Source organism: Sylvia atricapilla, chromosome 14 (assembly GCF_009819655.1).
Source record: "Sylvia atricapilla isolate bSylAtr1 chromosome 14, bSylAtr1.pri, whole genome shotgun sequence".
Classification (NCBI taxonomy): domain Eukaryota; kingdom Metazoa; phylum Chordata; class Aves; order Passeriformes; family Sylviidae; genus Sylvia; species Sylvia atricapilla.
This window is the reverse complement of record NC_089153.1, coordinates 13,082,134-13,101,436: the sequence shown is the minus strand read 5'-3', so window position 1 is coordinate 13,101,436 and position 19,303 is coordinate 13,082,134. Positions and strand designations below refer to the sequence as shown.

General features: G+C 46.4%; 1 protein-coding gene across 2 annotated transcripts in view; it reads right to left on the bottom strand.

Moving 5' to 3' along the window:
• Positions 1–10,208: 10,208 nt before the first annotated feature.
• Positions 10,209–19,303, bottom strand: part of GRIA1 (glutamate ionotropic receptor AMPA type subunit 1) — a 63,688-nt gene continuing 54,593 nt past the window's right edge. For both annotated transcript variants that reach the window (XM_066329207.1, XM_066329206.1), the window contains exons 13-14: positions 13,578–13,712; positions 10,209–11,603 (exon numbers count right to left, since the gene is read on the bottom strand). In XM_066329207.1, coding sequence (XP_066185304.1) covers positions 11,415–11,603; positions 13,578–13,712 — 324 coding nt within the window. In that variant the 3' untranslated portion in view covers positions 10,209–11,414. The remainder of the gene's footprint in view (positions 11,604–13,577; positions 13,713–19,303) is intronic.

Sequence of the window (19,303 nt, the reverse complement as noted above, 5' to 3'; positions counted from 1 at the left end):
GGGACGTTGGTGCTGGTGGGACGCAAAGTTGTTTTCTAGACATCAGTTAGATGTGATGAGATCTTCCTCCTCACTCCTCTCCTCCTCAGGGAGGGCTGGTGCTGCGTGTGAAAATGGAATCTGTGTAATATCCACCAGCTGAATGGATTCCCAGCCCTTTGCAGCCCTCACCAGGATGAAGTTAGGGACATGTGGTGGGAGCTGAGACCCTGTGAATTTATTGTTCCTTAAACTATGTTTTCACATGACAAACAGCAGAGGGAAGGAGGGCAAAGCAATCTGCCAGTGAAAGAAATATTCCATCATAAGAAAGATCTTCCATGACTTTTAATGCCCAAATGCTTTTGCTCCTGGCTTTGAGCCATTGCAGCTCCTGTACCACCAGGTCCCTCAGGAGCTGGGCTTGCTCCTTCACATCACCTGAGGGGACACCTCTCACCAGTCTTAGAGTGCCTAGGGTCTAGAGTATAGGGGAAAACCTTGGAAGGTTTTCTCTCTTAAAATGGGTGAAAATGCAAAAAACTCAGAAACTGACCCAACAGTGTTCTAGGCCGTGGGGGAGCACCCCAGTCTCCAAATGCTTCCAGAGTAACTTGGACTTTGGACATCTTCTCTCCTTCAAAGGGCGGCTCAGAGCTTCATGAGGGGTGCACTGGGAATGTGCAGCACCTGGGCCCTGGATCTGAACAGCAAGGAGACACTCCTTCACGCCACGGGGTCATCCCTGGCCTCACTGACACATCCTACAGCTCTTCAGAAACACCTCACTCAAAACTCAAAACCTACTGCTCCACAATTTACATACCAGGACACTGTAGAGAACAACCCACTCCAGCACACAATCCACCCAGAAGTGGTTAAAAGCAGTAATTACGAGTCAGTCTCTACTGGAGAGCTAACAAGCCCATATCATGTTTTCCTTCCTGCACCTCGCTGCCTCCAAGCCAACTGGCACAAAGACTCTGCTTCTTTATTCCTGGACAATTTATGCTTTTGAGCTTTCCCTCCCTGCCAAGCGTGGGAGGAGCCCCACGTGTCAGGAGAGGATTTCCGAGGATTTCTGTTCCCATCCCGGCGCCTCCCGGAGCCAGCAAACCCGGTGCTCGTACGAATTTTCTCTCACCTTCAGGAGCTGCTGACAACGGGGGCCGGAGCAGTGTCCCAGTTCCATAGCTGGCAGCTCCAGAAGGAGCCAGGCACGTTTGCAGGGAGCAGCTGAAGCTCATTAAATCCAAAAAGTAACACCTCCAGTGCCTCGCGCTCCTCCCAGCGCCTCGTGCTCCGGCTGCGCAGGGACGAGCTCCAGCATGGCTCCTGGGAGGTACTTGCTATGCACCAGCATCTGTTTTATCACCCTCCCCTCTCTTATCCTCTTCTGTCTACCAGCCCAAGTGTCCTTGGCCCCTTCTCTGTCTTGCTTCCCTCCCCGTCTCAGTTTCAGAGCAGATTTCCCAGGCGGGTTGAAAAACTTCTTGGAGACGTAACTTTGGCCCAGCTTTTTCCAGGGAGGGAAAAACCCTCTTGCCCTTGGCTCAGTAACTTTCCAAATAAGATTATGAACTTCTGGGACAGCTCAGAGAAGGCATTTCCTAGATAGAGACTGTTTAGGTCACAGTGGCCACTATACTGCTGGTAGGCACAAACATAATTGAAGCTGGAAAGTATTTTCTGCAACACTGCATCCCCAGTTATTCCAGTTTCAGGTCAGCTTTCCCCATGATGGCTGGCCAAGATTGTGTGTGATGTTTTTGGTATCACCAGAGGTTTTTACCACATGGAATTCTTGCTGTGACCTTTGAATGTGCTTGTGGGTTTTTTTTTTTTTTTTTTTTTTTTTTTTTTTTTTTTTTTTTTTTGTTGTTGTTGTTGTTGTTGTTGTTGTTGTTGTTGTTGTTGTTGTTGTTGTGTTTTTTTTTTTTTAATGACTGCACAGGATATTGTCCCACTGGAGGCAAACATCCTCATTGTGATCAGCAAGTGTACCCAGATCTTCATCTGCTCTTTCCAGGGAGTCTTGCAGTCAGTCTCTCAATCATGATGTCAAACCATAGCCTTTCATCCTGTCTATTCCTCAAATTTAAAGTCTTTCAATTCTTCATGTGATTTAACAGTGGTTGCAAGATAAATCTTTCAGAGAAGCTCTATATGTATTTTCCTTGCACTCAGTTATGCTTTGCAGTACAACTCATTATCTGCTCTTTAGATGTCTCACTTTGACAACTTTTCTTTTATAGTCTTCATTTTAGCTAATGAGCTCCCCCACAAAATCAAATGTTTTTGTGAAGCTCATTTACATTAAACCTACCACACCTCCCTCCCTTAGAAACACAAGCAGCTTCAGAAGAAAAACAGACCAACAAAACAAATCACAGCAGTCTGTCAGGATCTATCTTAGGGGAAGCACACAGGGTTTTTTTCTCTGGCTTGATGACTGCTTGCATGAGTTTGGTTGTTTCTTCCTGGCCTGGAGTTAGGCTGCATCTTTTCTTCCTGGCACACAACACTATCTGATGCACTACAGTTACCAAAAAGTATTTCTTGGTCTGCAAAGTAATTGGGTGTGCTCATTTCAGGGCATGCATTTTGGAGTTTTGCCTCTGCTCAGTGATAGGAAGTCTCCCCTTGCAGTGTCCTAATTCCTATTAATGTCATACCCTCCCCTTTTCACCAGTCTCTTATGAAGCCCCAGACACATAATTCAGCAGTTTTCAGGCTCTCTTTTGACCCCTTTTAATGTCCCTCCCATTATTCCTGCACAGCAGCCTCCTGTCCCTGTCAGCAGCTGAAGAACTCGGTGCTGTTGAAGGGATTAAGCACCAATCCCACAGGCTGGGATAAGGAAGCTTTCCTTCCCACATGCCTGCTTGGGGAACAGCTCAGGAGCCAGAAGGAGGAAGGCACTGAGAGTTTCCCCTCCTACCCGTGGTATTAAAATCAAGCGAGTGTCTTTTTTCTCATGTTCCCCATAGCTGCAGGAGAGGATGCAGGCAGTGACAGATTCCAAAACCCCAGCCATGCCTCCTGCCCCAGCTCTCCCAGTAAACCCTCCCTAACTCTCCCAGCACACTTTTGTTGCTCCTGGCAATCTTCCAGTTCTTCCCAGTCCAGCCCAGCTTTGCAGCTGGTAGTTGGGGTGTTGATCCTCTCTCCAGCAAGCTCCAGACACAGACCTCACACCCCACCGTGTGGGCCCTGTGTGTGGCACCAGCAATGCTGGGAACAGCAGGGATGAGGGTCCTGTCTTGGAAAGCCACCCCTGTGCCCTGGGAGGCAGTGCTGCTGTCCTGAAGTCCCAGCTCATTACAGGACCTAGCAGGCTGGACTCAGAGCACCTGCTGCAAAACCACACATCCGGGTTTGCATTCCCTAAGCTTGGAAGTGTCTTCCTGAATTATCTTTTTGGCCCCTTCAAGAAACATAGAGGGGTGTGGGGTGACCTGCTGGCTGGGAGCCAGGACACTGGGAAGTGACCTGTCCTTCCACCTGGACTTCTCATGGAGCACCACTGACTCCATGAGACTCTTTGCATTTATTTTAAAAAGGGCCAGGAGATGCAACCCTTTCTGTGCCAATTGTTCTAAAAGAGGATCCAGGAATCACTGGAGCAGTGTTCAAGCTCTCTTCCTGCTTTCTGGTTAATCAGCAAATGTACTAAAAATGTGGCATATGGTCTGTGAGGGGTGGGGAGATTTCTCTTACATGAGAGTGAAAACACTTCTTCATATGAAAGCTGATCACACTGTGGTCATGTGGCTGTGTCAGGATCCTGTCAAAATATATTGCAGCAGAGATGGAGATATGTGACATCTCGCTGAATTCTGCCAGATGTCTGGTGGGATCTCAGAGGGGGTTGTTGCCTAAAATTTGCTTACGAGTCTCCGAAGGTGTGTGGCTTGTGACTGCCACGGTTAGAGCCCATCTCCCTTCAGGAATGCCAGAACTCAGGCTGGGGCAAACTGGCCACAGAGGGGTTAACTTAGATTTCCCTATGATTGCTCAGTGAATGAAGTAGTTTAATTGCTTTCCTTTGGACAGAACAATTAACAGCATCAGGGGTTATCCTTTCATCCTGCCATATGGATTATCACACCAAAGGGCATTGATGAGGACATAAAGGTCCATGGATTTCTTTCTGCAAAGAGCTGATCTTTGTGCTCATATTTGATTTTTTCCGAGGGGTTTCTTCTTTGCTTTTAAATGACATGCGGATACACACAGTGCAAACAGGAATACACACAATGCTCACTTTGAACATATCAATTGCTGCCCATTTGGGGAGATCAATGCTTTTTCTAAAAGACCTTGAGAGGCCACCTGGGACTGGGTGCATTCCTGCATCTACAGAGCCTCTGATGGGGCCAGGTCCTTGCAAAGGAGATCTGGTCCATAATACCTTAAACTACTCTAGGGCTTGGCTGCCAGGCCAGGGGATCTCTTTCACTGGTTTTTTTGGTGTGCTTTTGTTAAACTGAACGTGCAAGGAGCTGAGTGAGGGCTCAGCTGTGCACAGGGATGATGGGCAGAGAGGAGGGCAGAGGGGTGGGAGGGAATAGCCCCCAGAAAATGGTGCTGTTCCTCCAAACAGTGACACTTACAGACAAGGAGCATTTTCTTTAACAAATATGGATCTAATGGATTAGGTCTGATCTAATTATGCATTCTGCATTAAGCCGATGCTCCCACTGTCTGTGGCTGCTAGCATAATTAAACTTAATGTACTTTTAATGATGTCTTCTTAACTCATGCATTCATATATGATTAGAATCAAACAGGATGAGCTGTCACGAGTCCAGGAGAGTTCTTGCGGCAGCTCCTGATGGGCCTCATGTTGAAATATTAATAATGCAGATTTCAAGGTTAACAACATTGGTTTTGAAGTGAGGAAAGCTCGTCACGCAGTTTGAGCTAATCTGAGGCAACAAAACGTCTCCCCTTTCAAGTTCAGCCTCTTCCCGTCTTTCACACGTGCTCCTGGGAGCAGAGGAATTTAAGTTTCACTTGGTAAAGATGTTGTTAAGTGAGTGAATTGATCTGTGGGCAGCAGCTTTCAGAGAAGCTGGGACAGCAGCAGTGTGGGCACCTTTTGGAGGTTTGCTGGGTTCTCTGTCCTGTCCTCGCTCCTCTTCCCTTTTCCTGCTGCTGTTCTGGAAATTGAGGGCGGTTTGTTTTAGAGTAAACTCTGCTTTTGTCTCTTCTCCTGTTCGATCCTGTGAGACCCTCCCAGCCTCTGCTGGCCCTTTCCACAGCCTCCTGGGCACAGGAATGTGCTCCCTTTGGCTGTGCCCCACCTCTTGAGATGGGACCTGAGGAAACCTTGGCATTGCTGCCCTGGCCCCAGTTGCCTGTTGAAGCAGGCAACAACACTGCAATGAAGTGTTGGGGTTTGCCCTCTTTTTCCTGTTTTTATGTAAACTTTTTTTTTTGTTTTTGAACGGCCTGGCAGACAGGTTGTCTCTTGAGCTCCGAAATCGCCTGAAATCCTTCCAATGGGAGAGCATTGATTTATTACACTGTAACACTGATGCGAACAACAGCATGTACCTTTCATCTGAAAAGTCAGGACTTATAGAACACGACATGCCATTAATTTTGATGCCAGCTCGAAGAGGGGAGGAATTACTGCTGAAGGGATCCAGAGAGCATGTTAAACCAGCCCTGCAGATTAATGAACACACTTTGTGGCTGCTACTTTATACCCCATTGTTCCTTAGGAAGAGGAAGGCATTTTGACTGATTTTTGGGCTATCTAAGGCATCTCAATACTTGTGTATGAATGTTAGTGCATGAGAAAGGCGTGTGATTACCCCTCTGGGGGTAGGGGTTGCAGTTTCACTGCTCCAGAGACAGCTCTCCCTTTGCACAGGTTCAGCAGGTGAGCTCACTCCATGGAGGTGATTCCCAGCACTCTGTCCCTCTCCATCCCCAAGGCAGATTTTCTCCTGGCAGCCGGACAGAAATGCCTCCCTGGGAGAAGTGCACACCAGAAACAGGCGGATTAGTCCAAGTGCTCTGGGAACAGCCAGGAAAACCAGGACTTTGCAGGGTTGTGGCTCCACAGAGCAGCCCATTTGCAGAAGGACTCCTTCCTGCCCAAGGACAGTGAGAGGTTATGGGGTCACTTCTGCCCAGGGTGGAGCTGGATTCACACCTCTGCCCCACCCCAAAGTTAATTTGCTATCTAAAGCTATATGGTAATAGAGGCTTATCTGCCTCTAAGAGAACACCATGTACAAACCCAGAGCCCATTCCAAGCCCTGGAGAGGAGAAACTGGCAGTGCTGAGGGTAGTATTGATACACAGATGGAGGAGAGATGGGCATGGGCAGAAGGGAAATGGGAAGTGATGCTGAGTGTAGAATCCCAGGGTGGAAATAGTCAGAATTTCGATGGAGGGATCAGTCTCAAGCTACCCCTCTGCTTCTAGGAGAACCTATTCTAGGTTCTTGTACACTAAACTCATCCCTCTTGTACACTCAAACCATCAGGACCAAGTGTCTGGAAAAATACAGAGCAGGTCTGTGTAAGAAGGAAGGTGGGAAGGGTGTCATCTTTGTGATGAAGCTGGAGCAACATGGAGTTTGGGGCTTGCAAGTGGACTTTACCCCAAAAGCCCTGCCCTCCTGTGGGCTTCTGGGCAGCTGTGCATGGCACTGTGATATCCTGATGTTCCTGTTATTTGATTAATTAATCAGAGTGTCAGAGATGACAGCGTGGGGACTTCAGTCACCAGTGGGGTACCAAGACACAAAACCAGCACTGGTGGGTGACAAACTGATTTATGCTCACAGGTAACATGAAGATAACTGAGGTCTCTGTGTTTAGGAGGGGCCAGCAGCCACCAAAGCCATCAGAGAACAGGCCACACAGGTCTCCAAAAGGTATTTGGGGTGTAAGCTGGTACCTTGGCTGGTACCTTGGCTGATAGGAACCCATGTTCCCATCCTCAAGGTAATGATTAAGCTCTGACATGTGGCTTAGAAATGTCCCCAGAAATGTTCCCCTAGGACCCAGAGCCACATGTGGGACGTGGCTGACTGACCATGTTGTTGGAAAATGAGCAGGAGCCTGTGTTCACAGTAAAAACTTCTCCATGTCTCCCTAAACTTTTGATGGACACACAGCACTGAGTCGCTGGAGCTGAACAGGCCAGTGGTACCCACTGGTTTACAGAACAGTTTGAGGCACCCCCTGTCCCTTCCCTGAACTCAGATGATTTAAGTTCTCCTTGCACTTGGTGGCAGGTGGGACAAACAAGCCCAGCCAGATCTTTTTGGGGCATTCCAGCTCTGGGTCTTAACCCCATAGCAAAGGAATGGATTGGGCAATGCATCTGTGGCTCTCCTGCTGCACTTCAGGGTTCAGTGAGGTTTATTTGCTTCAACAACCTCTGAAGAAGGATTCTTGCTGGAGAGTTTATTGCAAGGAATATCTGCTTTTGCCACTAGGAGGAAATTTTGTCCTGTTTATGTAAAGATTTCTTGTGCATTTTTACAATCTCACTGGGAACCAAGAGTGAACCACGGAGCAAGGAGGGCATTTTGTGACAGAATCAGAGCCCACAGCAGAGCACCGGATGCCCAGGGAATTGTGGAAGACCAAACTAGACTGATCTGTCATAGCCTGCCCTTGGGAAACCTCTCCTCCAGGCCCCAGTGCTTGGGAATCTCTTGTTCTTTGAAGCCTCAGGGTTCACTTCCCCTTTCAAATCATATTAATTCTGTCCCTTGCTGATTTTATATTTAAAACTTACCAGTGGGTAACCATCACTTGTGGATGCTGGAGATCTTGGTTCTCTAACCTTGGCCCTGTGGGATGCCTGGTCAAAAGGCAGTTCTGTGTCTCAGCTTTCCCAAGTGATAACTGGGAATGAGGATATGGGAAGGGCAGTCCTTCCATGCCTCTAACACCAAGTGCTCCACAAGAGCGTGGCATTAATGAGTGCATTCCCTCAGTAGTTGTCAATTACATAAATGTCCAACACCCTTTAAATATTCCTCTTTTTTGCTCCTCAACAGGCTTTTGGATGAGGAACTCTGCAGGTTAGTTGTGTGAAAACTGAGTGAGAACCATCTTAAATGTCCAAGCCTCTGAAACAACACGGGAGCTCCTAGAAAAGCTGATCCTGGTAGGGATTTTTGGACCAGTGCTGGTTCTGAGTTTTCTCTGAGCTAGCCATGTCTTCTCTCTCTGTAAAAACAAGCTAAAATCCTCTAATAGCCCTCCTCAAAAAATAACCCCAGAAGACTCCAAACAAAGCAAAATCATTAATTTTGAACCCAATGAATATTTAGTTTCCTGACTCTTGGGTAAATATTAGATAGATTCCCAATTTCAACCTGAAGCAGTTTATTCGGCTGCTGTTCACAAGTCAGACACAGCAAAAATCAAAGGAATCTCTTTTGATTCAGGTTGGGTAATATTGCCTGAGGGGTAACATCATTTTCATTTCCACACATCCAGCACTGGCACAAAACGGCATGGACAGGTATGAGAAATGGATCATGGATCCTTGGTTCTAAAATTCCAGCTGATAATTTCCTTTTTTTGTGTAAATAATAATTACCAATAAAAATGTTACTTGAAAAAAAGAGAATGTGAAAAGAAAAACACCATTGCATTTGATAAAGCAAAATCCTTTGCAGTACTACCAAAAGAAAAAAGAAATAAAAGAAAGAAAGAAAAAACAAAAGAGAGTTAAAACAAATATAGCTGTTAAATAAAAGATCCAGGTACCAAAGAGCAAAATTTAATGAAAGCCAAAACTGTTAAATATGGAATCCTGTTGAGAAAAAATGTCAATGTCTTTAAGAGTTTTACCATTACTCTATTTTTAAGAAAAGTGTAGTAAAAATACATATTACAAGTTTACATTTTCCACGCTTTTGTCCTATTCACCTATTTTTTTTTTTTTTTTTTTGTAACCCCTCCACTGATCAAAAGCCTTTGACAGCTGCATCTCACATCTTCATGTCACGGGTGGCCAGTTCTAGCACTACTGCTGCTCATGAGTCTGCTGTGACCTGCCGCCACGGGGTCCTGTTCCTGGAGGAGGATGGGGCACTGGTGGGTACCAGCAGCCTGTTCCCACCACACTGGCTCAAAACGCAACAAGAGCTGGGTCAGGAGACTCATCTGAGGTCTCTGGACATGGAAAAAAGAACTTGTGCTGATAAGGATGCCTCCACTTGTGCTAGCGTTACACAGAACTGAAGTTAAAATTAGGAAAAGCAGGTTAAAAATAATGATAAACAACAGAAAGCGTCCTGAAGTGGTTTGGAGTGGCTGATGACAGAGTTCATGTTCAGCAATGAGAGATGAAGATCACAATGTTCCCAGTTTCGGAGAGAAGAGTACATTGGCTGTGTCCAGGCTTAGGACCTTGACTGACTCTGCCTTGCTGGTCTCCAAATTGTTGCATGACAAGTGAATAAGTGGAGCAGATGCTTCAGACCAGGCTGGTGGTAAAGGTGGTAAATGTATTGCTCTGCACAGTCACACACTAATGGAAACTGGCATTCACACAGTTTCCATCCGTACTTCCAGATTCTCCTCATAGATCCATGCCAGTCATTTGCTTGCATCATTTTCTTTTCATCTGCCTCCCTTCTTTCACGGCTCCTCTCTTGCTACGTTGCAAAAAGACAGAAAAGACTAAAGAAAATGAGAAAAAAGCAGCTCAGAATGCTCCAGTAGCAGCTCAGTCCCTGGACAGGTATTTGTCAGACTCTGTGAGAACCTCTGAACTTTATTTGCCATCAGTGAGATGGGACCAGGCCAAGTGGGCTCACTGTGGCTCCTGCCCCACAGATCTTCTCCCTCACCAGACGTTCCCCTGGGAATCCTTCACTTGAGAATGTCACACCCCTGAGGTGCCTCAGGCCCACCAGGGTGGGAAGCATTTGTCTGTCCACGACAGAGATTCACGGAATGAACCTTCTGTGCAGTTCTGGAAAACCGTTCTTGCCCCTTTGATCTCCAGGCCTGTGGCTGGACCTCCAGCTGCCTCTCTGGCACGTTGGGTTTCTGCAACACCAAGTTTGGGGTCAGCAGCTTGCTTTCCTGGCTTGTGGATGCTTCCTCCTCCCTAAGGATGTGAGTGGGAATCTGCTACGGTTGGCTTTGTACCCAGACAGGCCACAGCTTGATGGGGAGATAGAGTGTGACCAGCACTGATGCTGCTGAACGTCATGGTTACTTGAATAATGTTCCTGTAGGATCTCCTCCTTGATTTGCTTCAGCAGTTCCTTCCAGGAATCCATTCTGGCCAGCTACCTACAAAATGTCCCTCTGAGTTAGAAAAGGATGGCCATGAAGGGATTTCAGAGCAGGAGGGCAGGGTGGGGTGTCCCCCTTGCAGCCCCATGACTTGTAGCACGTTGTTGCGCTGGTTAATTGGCAGCTGTCTAGAACTGGGTGTCTGGAGATGGCCTTTTCCCAGCCTGAGGTGGTTCCCTTATGTGACCACCAGAAAGGGAGCACACACAGAAGCTAAGCAATGAAGAAATGGTTCACAATTGCTTATTTAGCCCCCAATAACCTGGGCGGGAGAGTCACACGTGAGAGGAATGCCACATTTACTTTCCCTCTTCAGCAGCCGACCATGATTTTAGACCAATCCTCTGCTCCAGTCTGCCACTCTCCACTCCAGGCATGTGATTTTCCTCTTGAACCATCTCTGGAAGAATTACTGCTTTGTCCTCACGCTACCTGGGGTTTCCAAACTCACCCATGACTTCACCCCTGAAAAACAGCCTCATGTTTTTTTTTTTCAGGTTTCTTCCTGCATCGAGTCCTTCCTGCTGCAGGGAGAGCCAGGGGCAGCTCTGTCTGCCTCGCTGTGATAACTCCACAGCCTGAGTTCCCCACAGAACAACGAGGGCAGAACCACAATGGACAAAAGAGGTCAATGCTGATGCCCTGCACTGAGTTCAGCTTGCCACGTATTTCTTTTTTTTGCTGTTAGTAGCTCAGACACTGTGGTTTGCATCCCGAACTAAACCAGATTGAAGGACTGAGCAGGGAAGGGGGAAAGGGCTGCTGTTACCCTGACACCACAGGAATTAGTAAGAAAAAATATATATATTGCACACACTAAGACTTATTAACAACCAAGTTAAAACAAAATGGCGTAGTCCTCATTAGTGTTCCAGTGGTTCTTTCATCAGGGATGGTTGACGAGTCTGTAAAATCCCATCACACTCTCCTTATTGCAGTACAGACCTGTTTCTGTTCTCCTGCCAGTGGATCTGTTTGCAAATAAAAAGGGAAATTGATTCGATTTCCTCGAGAAGATCCATCCAATTGTCCCTTCTGTCATCATCGTTTGTTTTGTTGGTGTTGGGTATGTTTTTTGGCTCTGGAGGGGTGGAGTTGGGCTGCCCCTGCTCTCACCCAGGCAATGGGTCAAAAGGCCAATTATAATCCTGTAGCTCCCAGGGACATGCCAGTGCTGTGGCTCATGCATGGGATCGTCTGCATGGATTTGGGGAAATCGTGGCTGACCACACGTCCATTTTCTCCACTGCCTCCTGCTGCAGCCGGCCTGGGAAGGGTTGATGTCTGTATGGCTTCGTTGATTGATTGCTGTGGGATTAAACAAAAACCCTTTTTAGGAAAGACGGGGGCGTCTCCCCCTGTCCTTTGCAATGTTGGAGAAATCACAATATTAACCAGTGTTGTCTTTCTGTTACTGTTCTCCCCTTCCTTGTCTCCATTCAGGCTCTCACTTTCTGCATGTCCCCACTGCATCTGCTCTGTTCATTCACACCTCTTCTACATGCAAAATTAAATGTTTCAGCAGTATTTTGGGGTATAAAGCATCAGTGCCATATGCCAAAAACCTCCTCGAACTCTACAACATAAGAACAGTCATCCTGGATCTGAGCAGAGGTATTTTACACACTTCCCCCATAGAGATGCTATTGCTACTCCAGGACTGTTATGCACAGTGGACTCTGACTCATTGCAAACATATGTTTGACTTTCCTCATGTGGGAACTTGAGCATGTGCCTGTGTTTTTGTCTACAGTGATGACTGAGGTAACTAGGAAATGCAAGTCTAATTCAGGAAACCAAATTTCATCTTCCTATTCCAGATACATCCAAAATGTTTGCTTTTGGAGATCTGAGGAAACAACCTGCTTAGAACAATTCAACTAAAAGGTAAAGCCAGTTTGGTTTCTTTGCATTCAAGCTGTCTCTAAGGGCACCATCATTCTTTCTGGACTGGGATATTCAGGTGAAGAATTATCCATAACAGATAAAACTGGAACACCTATTGAGCTATTGCATTCTGACACCTTTTTTTGCAGTGCATTTGTGCCGTACCTAGCTTTACAGTGGGCACAAACGATAACCTAATCTTTGTAGTTCCATGGACGCTCTTTGCTCATATTATTTTACCCCTGTGCTCAAAGCAGCTCTCCTCGCCTGTGGAATTTCCAGAACCTCAATGGGAAAAGAGCTGTAGCACATTTTCAGTGCATTAGAAATGTTATTATTGCTGACAAAACATTGAGTGTGCTGTGAAATGGCGACATAAACCCCAAAGAAGCGGTTGTTTATTTCCCTTTTGATTCTGAGTGAGTTTCAGTGGAATAAAAACCTATTTGGGTTTTTGAAACTCGCTGCATACTTCATATGCCCATAACAAATTCCATGCTCATGGGAGAGGTTAAGATGAGGAGGACAAGGGATGTATCACATATCCCACTGCCTCCTTGGACACCACTGTAACTGTATAAAGGATTGCCAAGATATACTTGCTCCACAGATGCTGCATTAGAAGTCTATCTGCAAGGATCTCAAATATCTATCTCCAAGGCTCTGAAATCTAATCCACTCTTGACACAACACTCAGAAATCCAGGCACACCAGAATTTAGGGCTGAAATATTTCTCCTGGGCTATAGGAAATATGCTTCTGCAAGACCATAACAGGGTGGAGCTAAAATAGCCATTACAGGAGACATCGGAGGCCAATTTCTCTCAAACAGGACCCAGTATTCTGGAATTTGGAGACCCACATCATCCATTCCAGGGCAACAATGCTCTGAGCATGTATTGGTGTTGTCAGCCTGGAAATAGTGCCAGCAGGGTGCCAGCAAAGGGAACAACAGGATGTGAATCATTACTGCACTCCCCCAGGTTTATCTTGCTGTTAAGAGCCTGGATTTGGGGATTTTTCCATACTGCAGCAACGGCTGTATCACACCAGCCCCAGCACACTTCATCCATGCTGCACACACATTGCCATAGTCTGCCTTCATTAATTTTAAGGAATTTCAATGTGTTTCTGTTGCTGCTTGTGCTATGGTTTTGCTCTACATCTGGATTTTGAATTAGCATCCTGCCACACGTCTGATCTCGCATCAGCTCCCCACGACAGCCCACTTGACCCTCTTTCAGCCTCCTCAGATGGTCCTATTCCTTTCTAGCAAGTTGAGTGACACAGCCACTTCATTATCCCTATGTCTTGGCTTTCGACCCGTGTTCTGGGCTGCATCCGTCTCTGAAGGCAGCTTTGGAGCCGGGGGAGGAGCAGAGAGAAGGTGTGAAAGGCCGTGGAACGGGTTGCCACCTTCATCCGCTTTGATTCACTTCTGGACTTGTAACAAAACTCGATTAAGGCAACCAGCATGGCGAGTCCGAGCCCACCGATGAGGATATAGAAAACCCCCGCCACATTGCTGAGACTCAGCGCGCTCGTCTTGTCCTGCAGGAAACAGGAGAAGGGAGGGGAAAAGGGAGGGCACACGGGGAAAGGAGAACAACAAAATCAATATGGAATTGCCCCTGGGAAGGATGCTGCACAATATAGCAGTTACTGGCATTACATCATCCTCTTCTTTAAATGAACAAGTGACATTTCTGAGAGCATTTTTTCAATTTTTAATTCGGTGTCTAGTAAACCTCATGTTTCCCTCACACAAACAAATAAACATTTTCCTCAGCAATGTGACTCTTGGTAAAGGTTTGGGGATCTCTGTTTTTCAGTCAGCTAACTGAAATGCTTGTTTTATCTAAAATGTCTAGTTTGAATTATTAATTAAAGGAGGAAAAAAATTGAAGTTTTCCTCCTCTGTGACATTTGCTTGTCCCTGATGTCTTGCCTGAAATAACCTGTTCTCTTGGAAATGCTCATTCCTTCATTCCTAGATTGTTTCCCCCGCAAATTCTGTTGCTGAGCAACACATTGAAGTGGATGGGCTTTTTTTCTTTTTTCTTTTTTTTTTTTTTTTTTTTTTTTTTTCCTTTTCCTTTTTGATTCTGGGGTTGAGGTGACACCTGAGCTGTCCTCAGAAACTCATTTGATTTCTATGTAATAAGGCAGTTATTTCATATGCAATCAAGACCTGCTGATGCATGTCTAAGCTAATTATTTGGTTGGCAATAAATAGGGCTATTAATGAGCTGCAACTTTTAGTCAGCAGCTACATTCTGATTTTACAATTGCTTAATGAATCCTCACGGCTCTCTGGGGAAGAGACAAGGCTCAAAAAGACTCATTTCACTGCGAGGGAAACCAAGTTCCCACATCTAAACCTGATGTCACCCCCTGCAGTTCCCAAAACCTTCTCCTCCACAATGACCAGGTTGAGTTGGGGTGTGAGGATAATCTGGGCAGCAACAGGATCCCAAACCTGGCTCAGCTCCAAGTGCAAGGCTCCTGTTTCTAGGACAGGCTTTCTCTACAGTGAACCAGATAGAGTCCCTGCTCCATGCTTGCTGCTGCTCTGCAATATTGTCTCAATACCTATTTGACAGTAGAGATTCCCCAGGGCCAGCCCAACAGCTCAGTGCAAATCTGCTGGGGCCACCAGAGTCTGAGCAGCACTGACAGCCCTGCCCTGTGGACGTGGGAGGAAAATTGCATGTGGCTCATTTGAGATGTAGCCACACAGTTAAAGGATAACATCAGTGCCTGTGGAAGTGTCTGCAGCTGGTAATGAAGCCTCTGCACAGTTCTTGGTGTTGCTTTTCTCTGCTGCTCCATGGACACATGGACTGGTGGGTGGCACAGCCTGGCCCTTGTAGGACAGTTGATTCACTTGCTTTTCTTGGCAGGTTTTACAGGAAGCAACCCAGAGTTTTTGGGAAGGGAGGGGATTCAGGAAACAGCAAAGGATATTGGAGTGATGTTGAAAGGGTCCAAACTGGAACATCAACATGAGCATGGAAGGTTTTCAGTACAGGGCAGTCTCCCTGACACTGGTACAGTCTTTCAGGCAATATGTTTTGCAAAGGATTCTGTCTTTTTCTGCATTAGAGTTTGATGGCAAAAAAGAGTCAACTCCCAAGGCATGAAAACATCCCAATTTTCACAATTAAAAAAATCTCCTGTAACAGAAGAGAATATATATATATATATATATATATATATATTTTAATTAGAAGAAAAGTGAGTTCCAGTCAAGAATGTTAAAAAAGATATTTAATTTTTTCCTCTATTTCTCCTTCATCTGACTCACTGCCCATGCGAGCTGCCAAGCTTCTTCCCAGCTGGAGCTCCCACTGTGAGCTCTGGCATCATGGGGAGCAACTTTCCGTCCTGAGCTCTCTGCTGAAAGATGCAAAGGTTGTTATGGGACCAACCCTGGTGAGTTTCAGCTGCTGGAAAAAACTCCACGACCTCATTTTCTGTGCTTTGTTGATTGATCACTTTGACAAAGGACTCGTCGTGGTCACCATGTGCTGATGGAAAGGTTGAGTTTCTCTCTTGTACAACCTTCATGCACTGGTCAGGTTGTAATCTTGATGCTTCCTGTGTGCTCTCTGTAATGAGACATTTCTGCAAATATCCTCTTAATTTCTGCAGTTTCAATATTCGAAAGATTATTTCCCTGGTCTTTTCTAATCTGCCTTCATGCAGCTTTCCCCCCAGGCTTGACTGTGTATTTGTTCAGTCATCTCTTCTCTGCAGATTGTTGGGTGTACTTTTAAGCACCAGTTGAGAAATGCTGGGAGTGTTTTTTAGTGGAGCTATAGAAAAGCAGAGCAATTACTCCAAGGAAATTGTGTTACAACATATCAGGTACTTTGTCTTTTAAAATTCAGTCTGAAGGAGCTTCCCCAGCTTCAGTGAGGGATAAAGACACTAAAAGGGGGCTGCCCTTCTCAGCATCCTAATCTTTTAGCCTGCTTTCTTAATGAAATGCTGGTGATTAGCATATGCTCTCTGCTCAAAGGGAAGAATGGGGACAGGGATGCAGGTGGAGAATCCCTGTTTATCTGTGTATTACTAATATTTGTCAGCCTATACTTCCACCTTGATTTAACAGAAGGGTGGAAATCTCCACAACAGCAGGAATATCCAAGCTTTGTGCAAAAGGACGACACTGTAGACAAGAGAAAACCTATTTATGCTCTCCTTCAAATAAATGGATCATGCAATCCATACAACAGTCATTGACTTGCAGCCTTAGGAAACCTCTCTTTCTTGGCTCTGTTGGGCATGGGAATGCACAGATTTCAGAATTTATTTGCCACAATATTTATTTCCACCCCCAATTTGGGGTTCATGGTCCAGTGAGGCACATCCTCAGCTGCTGCTGCCGTGGCAGAGCAGTCTGGCAACCAGGAAAAGCTGCTGGTTCTTAATTCCCACTTTCCTCCTCATGCCAGCAGCAAAACAACCAGTAAGAGAGAGGAGATGACCCAAAGCAGTTTTCTGCACCACCACTACAATTCATTTCAGGGCTGTTACGTTTTTCTTGCATTTACTTTGTGGTAACATTATTATTGTTATTGTTATTACTCTTATTACTGCTGTTGCTATTATTACTGTGACAATGTGGGTGAACTGAATGTTGTCTTATCCAGAAGGCAAAGGAAAGCACTGAGGGGCACAGTGGTGGGTAAAGATGCAGGGAGGGAAAAAGCAGCCTGAGTATCACTTCTGCTTCCTTGGTGAGGTTTCTCCCAAGGAGCCAAAGGCAGATTCCTGGGGCACTGAGGAGCACTGAGCTGCAGGAGCATGGCTGATGGCACAGCCTGCTACCACGAGCAGGCTGAGAAGTGGAACTGCTCCTGTGGTGATGCTTGACTTCTTGCTCATCCGCCTTTTAATATCCTTTTTCTTCCTTCCCTCTCCCAGCAGGACATGCAGAGATGTTCTTTGGGCAGGAGTGACATCTCGTTGCTCCCATCAGCTGCAGGACCTGACCCACATGAAGTGTCAAAAGCCCTGAGTGTCCCACTGAGGCTCTGCCTGCTGTTTCCATGCACGATCCTGCCCCAGTAACACTCATAATAACAAAAAGCCCCAAATTATTCTATCTGCTTGAGAGGACACTCCCCTCCTCTGTGCTCAGGCTGTGTGACACCAGATGCTCTCCTGCAGAGCTGCCCATCACTGAACCAGCTTGTTAGTGGGAGTGTAAATGTCACTGCTCGTCTCCTGCAGCAGCAGAGCCCTGACGTGGGGGGAAGATTGGCAGGTGAAAAGAGAAAGAAAAACCCATCTTCCCAAAAGAAAAACCCATCTTCCCAGCCTTGTTGCTGCAGCAACCAGCCACCTTCCTGTCTGTTACTTTCAAACATGGCACACTGTCCATCACCCCCTTTGTCATTATTTAATCCTTGTTGGGTGACAGGCATTAGGGCCAAATTTGCTCCTTTTCCCAGCAGGGCTGGTCCCTTCTGTCCCCAGTGTGAGCAGAGCCTGTTGGCAGCACAGGGTGGTGGCACCTTGAGTTCTTGCAGTCTCCAGAAGATGAACTGTCCGTAGAGCAGGTGGCAGCTCCAGAAGCTGAGCTTTTACCCCAAAAGCTGGGCAGACTTTAGTGAGGTAAGGCCTGAAGCTCAGCAGTGAAGGACATAGCACTGGCCATTGTCTCAGAGTGCTGCCAGGGGATGTGCAGGAGCACATGGATGGCTGCGGATGAGGCTGCTCAGCATAAGACACCTTTGATTTGAAACCTGCCAATTTCCTGCAAAGCCGGGGCAAGGCACTAGCAGGATTTGTTCCTTTTAACAAAAACAAAATTCCTGCACTGGAGAAGAGGATTAGGAAAGTTGTGTCTTTGATAAATGTCTTTTAATTGCATGACACACCTGGGTGTCCCTGAAAGCGGCTTGCCATCCTGGTCTAGGAAAAAAACATCCTTTCTCCCAATGCCTTGCAAAAGCCCCAGGAATCACATCCATCTGCCACAAAATTTAGGGTACCTTGTCATTGCATTTCAGCAACACAAGGCATCCCTTGCAAGCTCATTTCATAGCCTACAAAAAGTCCATCCTGTGCTTGTTTGCAAAATCAGATCCTTCTAGGGAAGTGATATTACAGTGTCTGTCTCTCTCCTGCTGTGGCAAGTAGAGGGGACTCAGAAATGCTGGGAGACAGAACCAGGAATTGGTGGATGGTTTCTGGATATGTGCAGTGCTGGAGGTGGGTATGTACCGAAAAACCCTGTGAAGGGTTTTTCTCTGTGTGAAGGGGTGGCTGCTACATGTTCACAGTGGGAATAAGAGCAGCAGGGACACTGCTGCCCAGTGCAGGACACTGCCTGGGGTGTCCCTCTGGCAGTGTAGCTGAGGCCATGGACTGAGTGTCCAGCACCTTGTGGAATGCCACGACATATCAAAATATTCAGCAAAGCAAGAGTGTTTGCCTCTGGAGTTTGAGTTCAGATCCACTAATGTATCTCCTGTTTCCTCACAGGAATTTCTTTGGATGAAAACCTTGGCAACAGAGAGGTGAACAGATTAAAAGCAGTATGCACAGAAATCAGTACAGTCATGGAAAATCATCTGAGACCAATGAAAATAAGCCTGGGAAACACCAGAAGTTTTGCTAGTCTCAGACTAGAAACCTTGGGCACAAACTTGCCGTCCAGCTAGGCCCTCACCTCTCTTCATAAGCATTCATTTATCATCATGAAAATCCTCTTACTGCAAACTAAGCTAAGCTCAACAGTAGATAGAAATGGGAAGGTTTTATCATGGCTGTGTGAAGAAAAATATGAAATAGCCTCCAACCTCTCCAGCTTAGCTCTGGACTTTGGCTGTTGAGGAAAGGTGAGTGTTCCAGCCTGTGCTGGAGGGATCTGTGCCCACCATGGGCAAGAGAGGGGAAGGTGGGCTGATGATCAACCCTGCCTGCCCTGCCTCATCCCTGGACCATGGGCATCATGGAAAAAGGAGGGGGATGCTCATGCAGCAGCTGGGCAGCTCATCTCATTTACAGTAGGTGCAGAAGAGCCAAAGAGACAAAACCGGATGAAACTTGGCTGGGCAATAGGTGGACATGTTTGCCTGGCTGCAGTTGTGAGAACAAGTGAGCAATGCAATTTCTTGGTCTTTCTG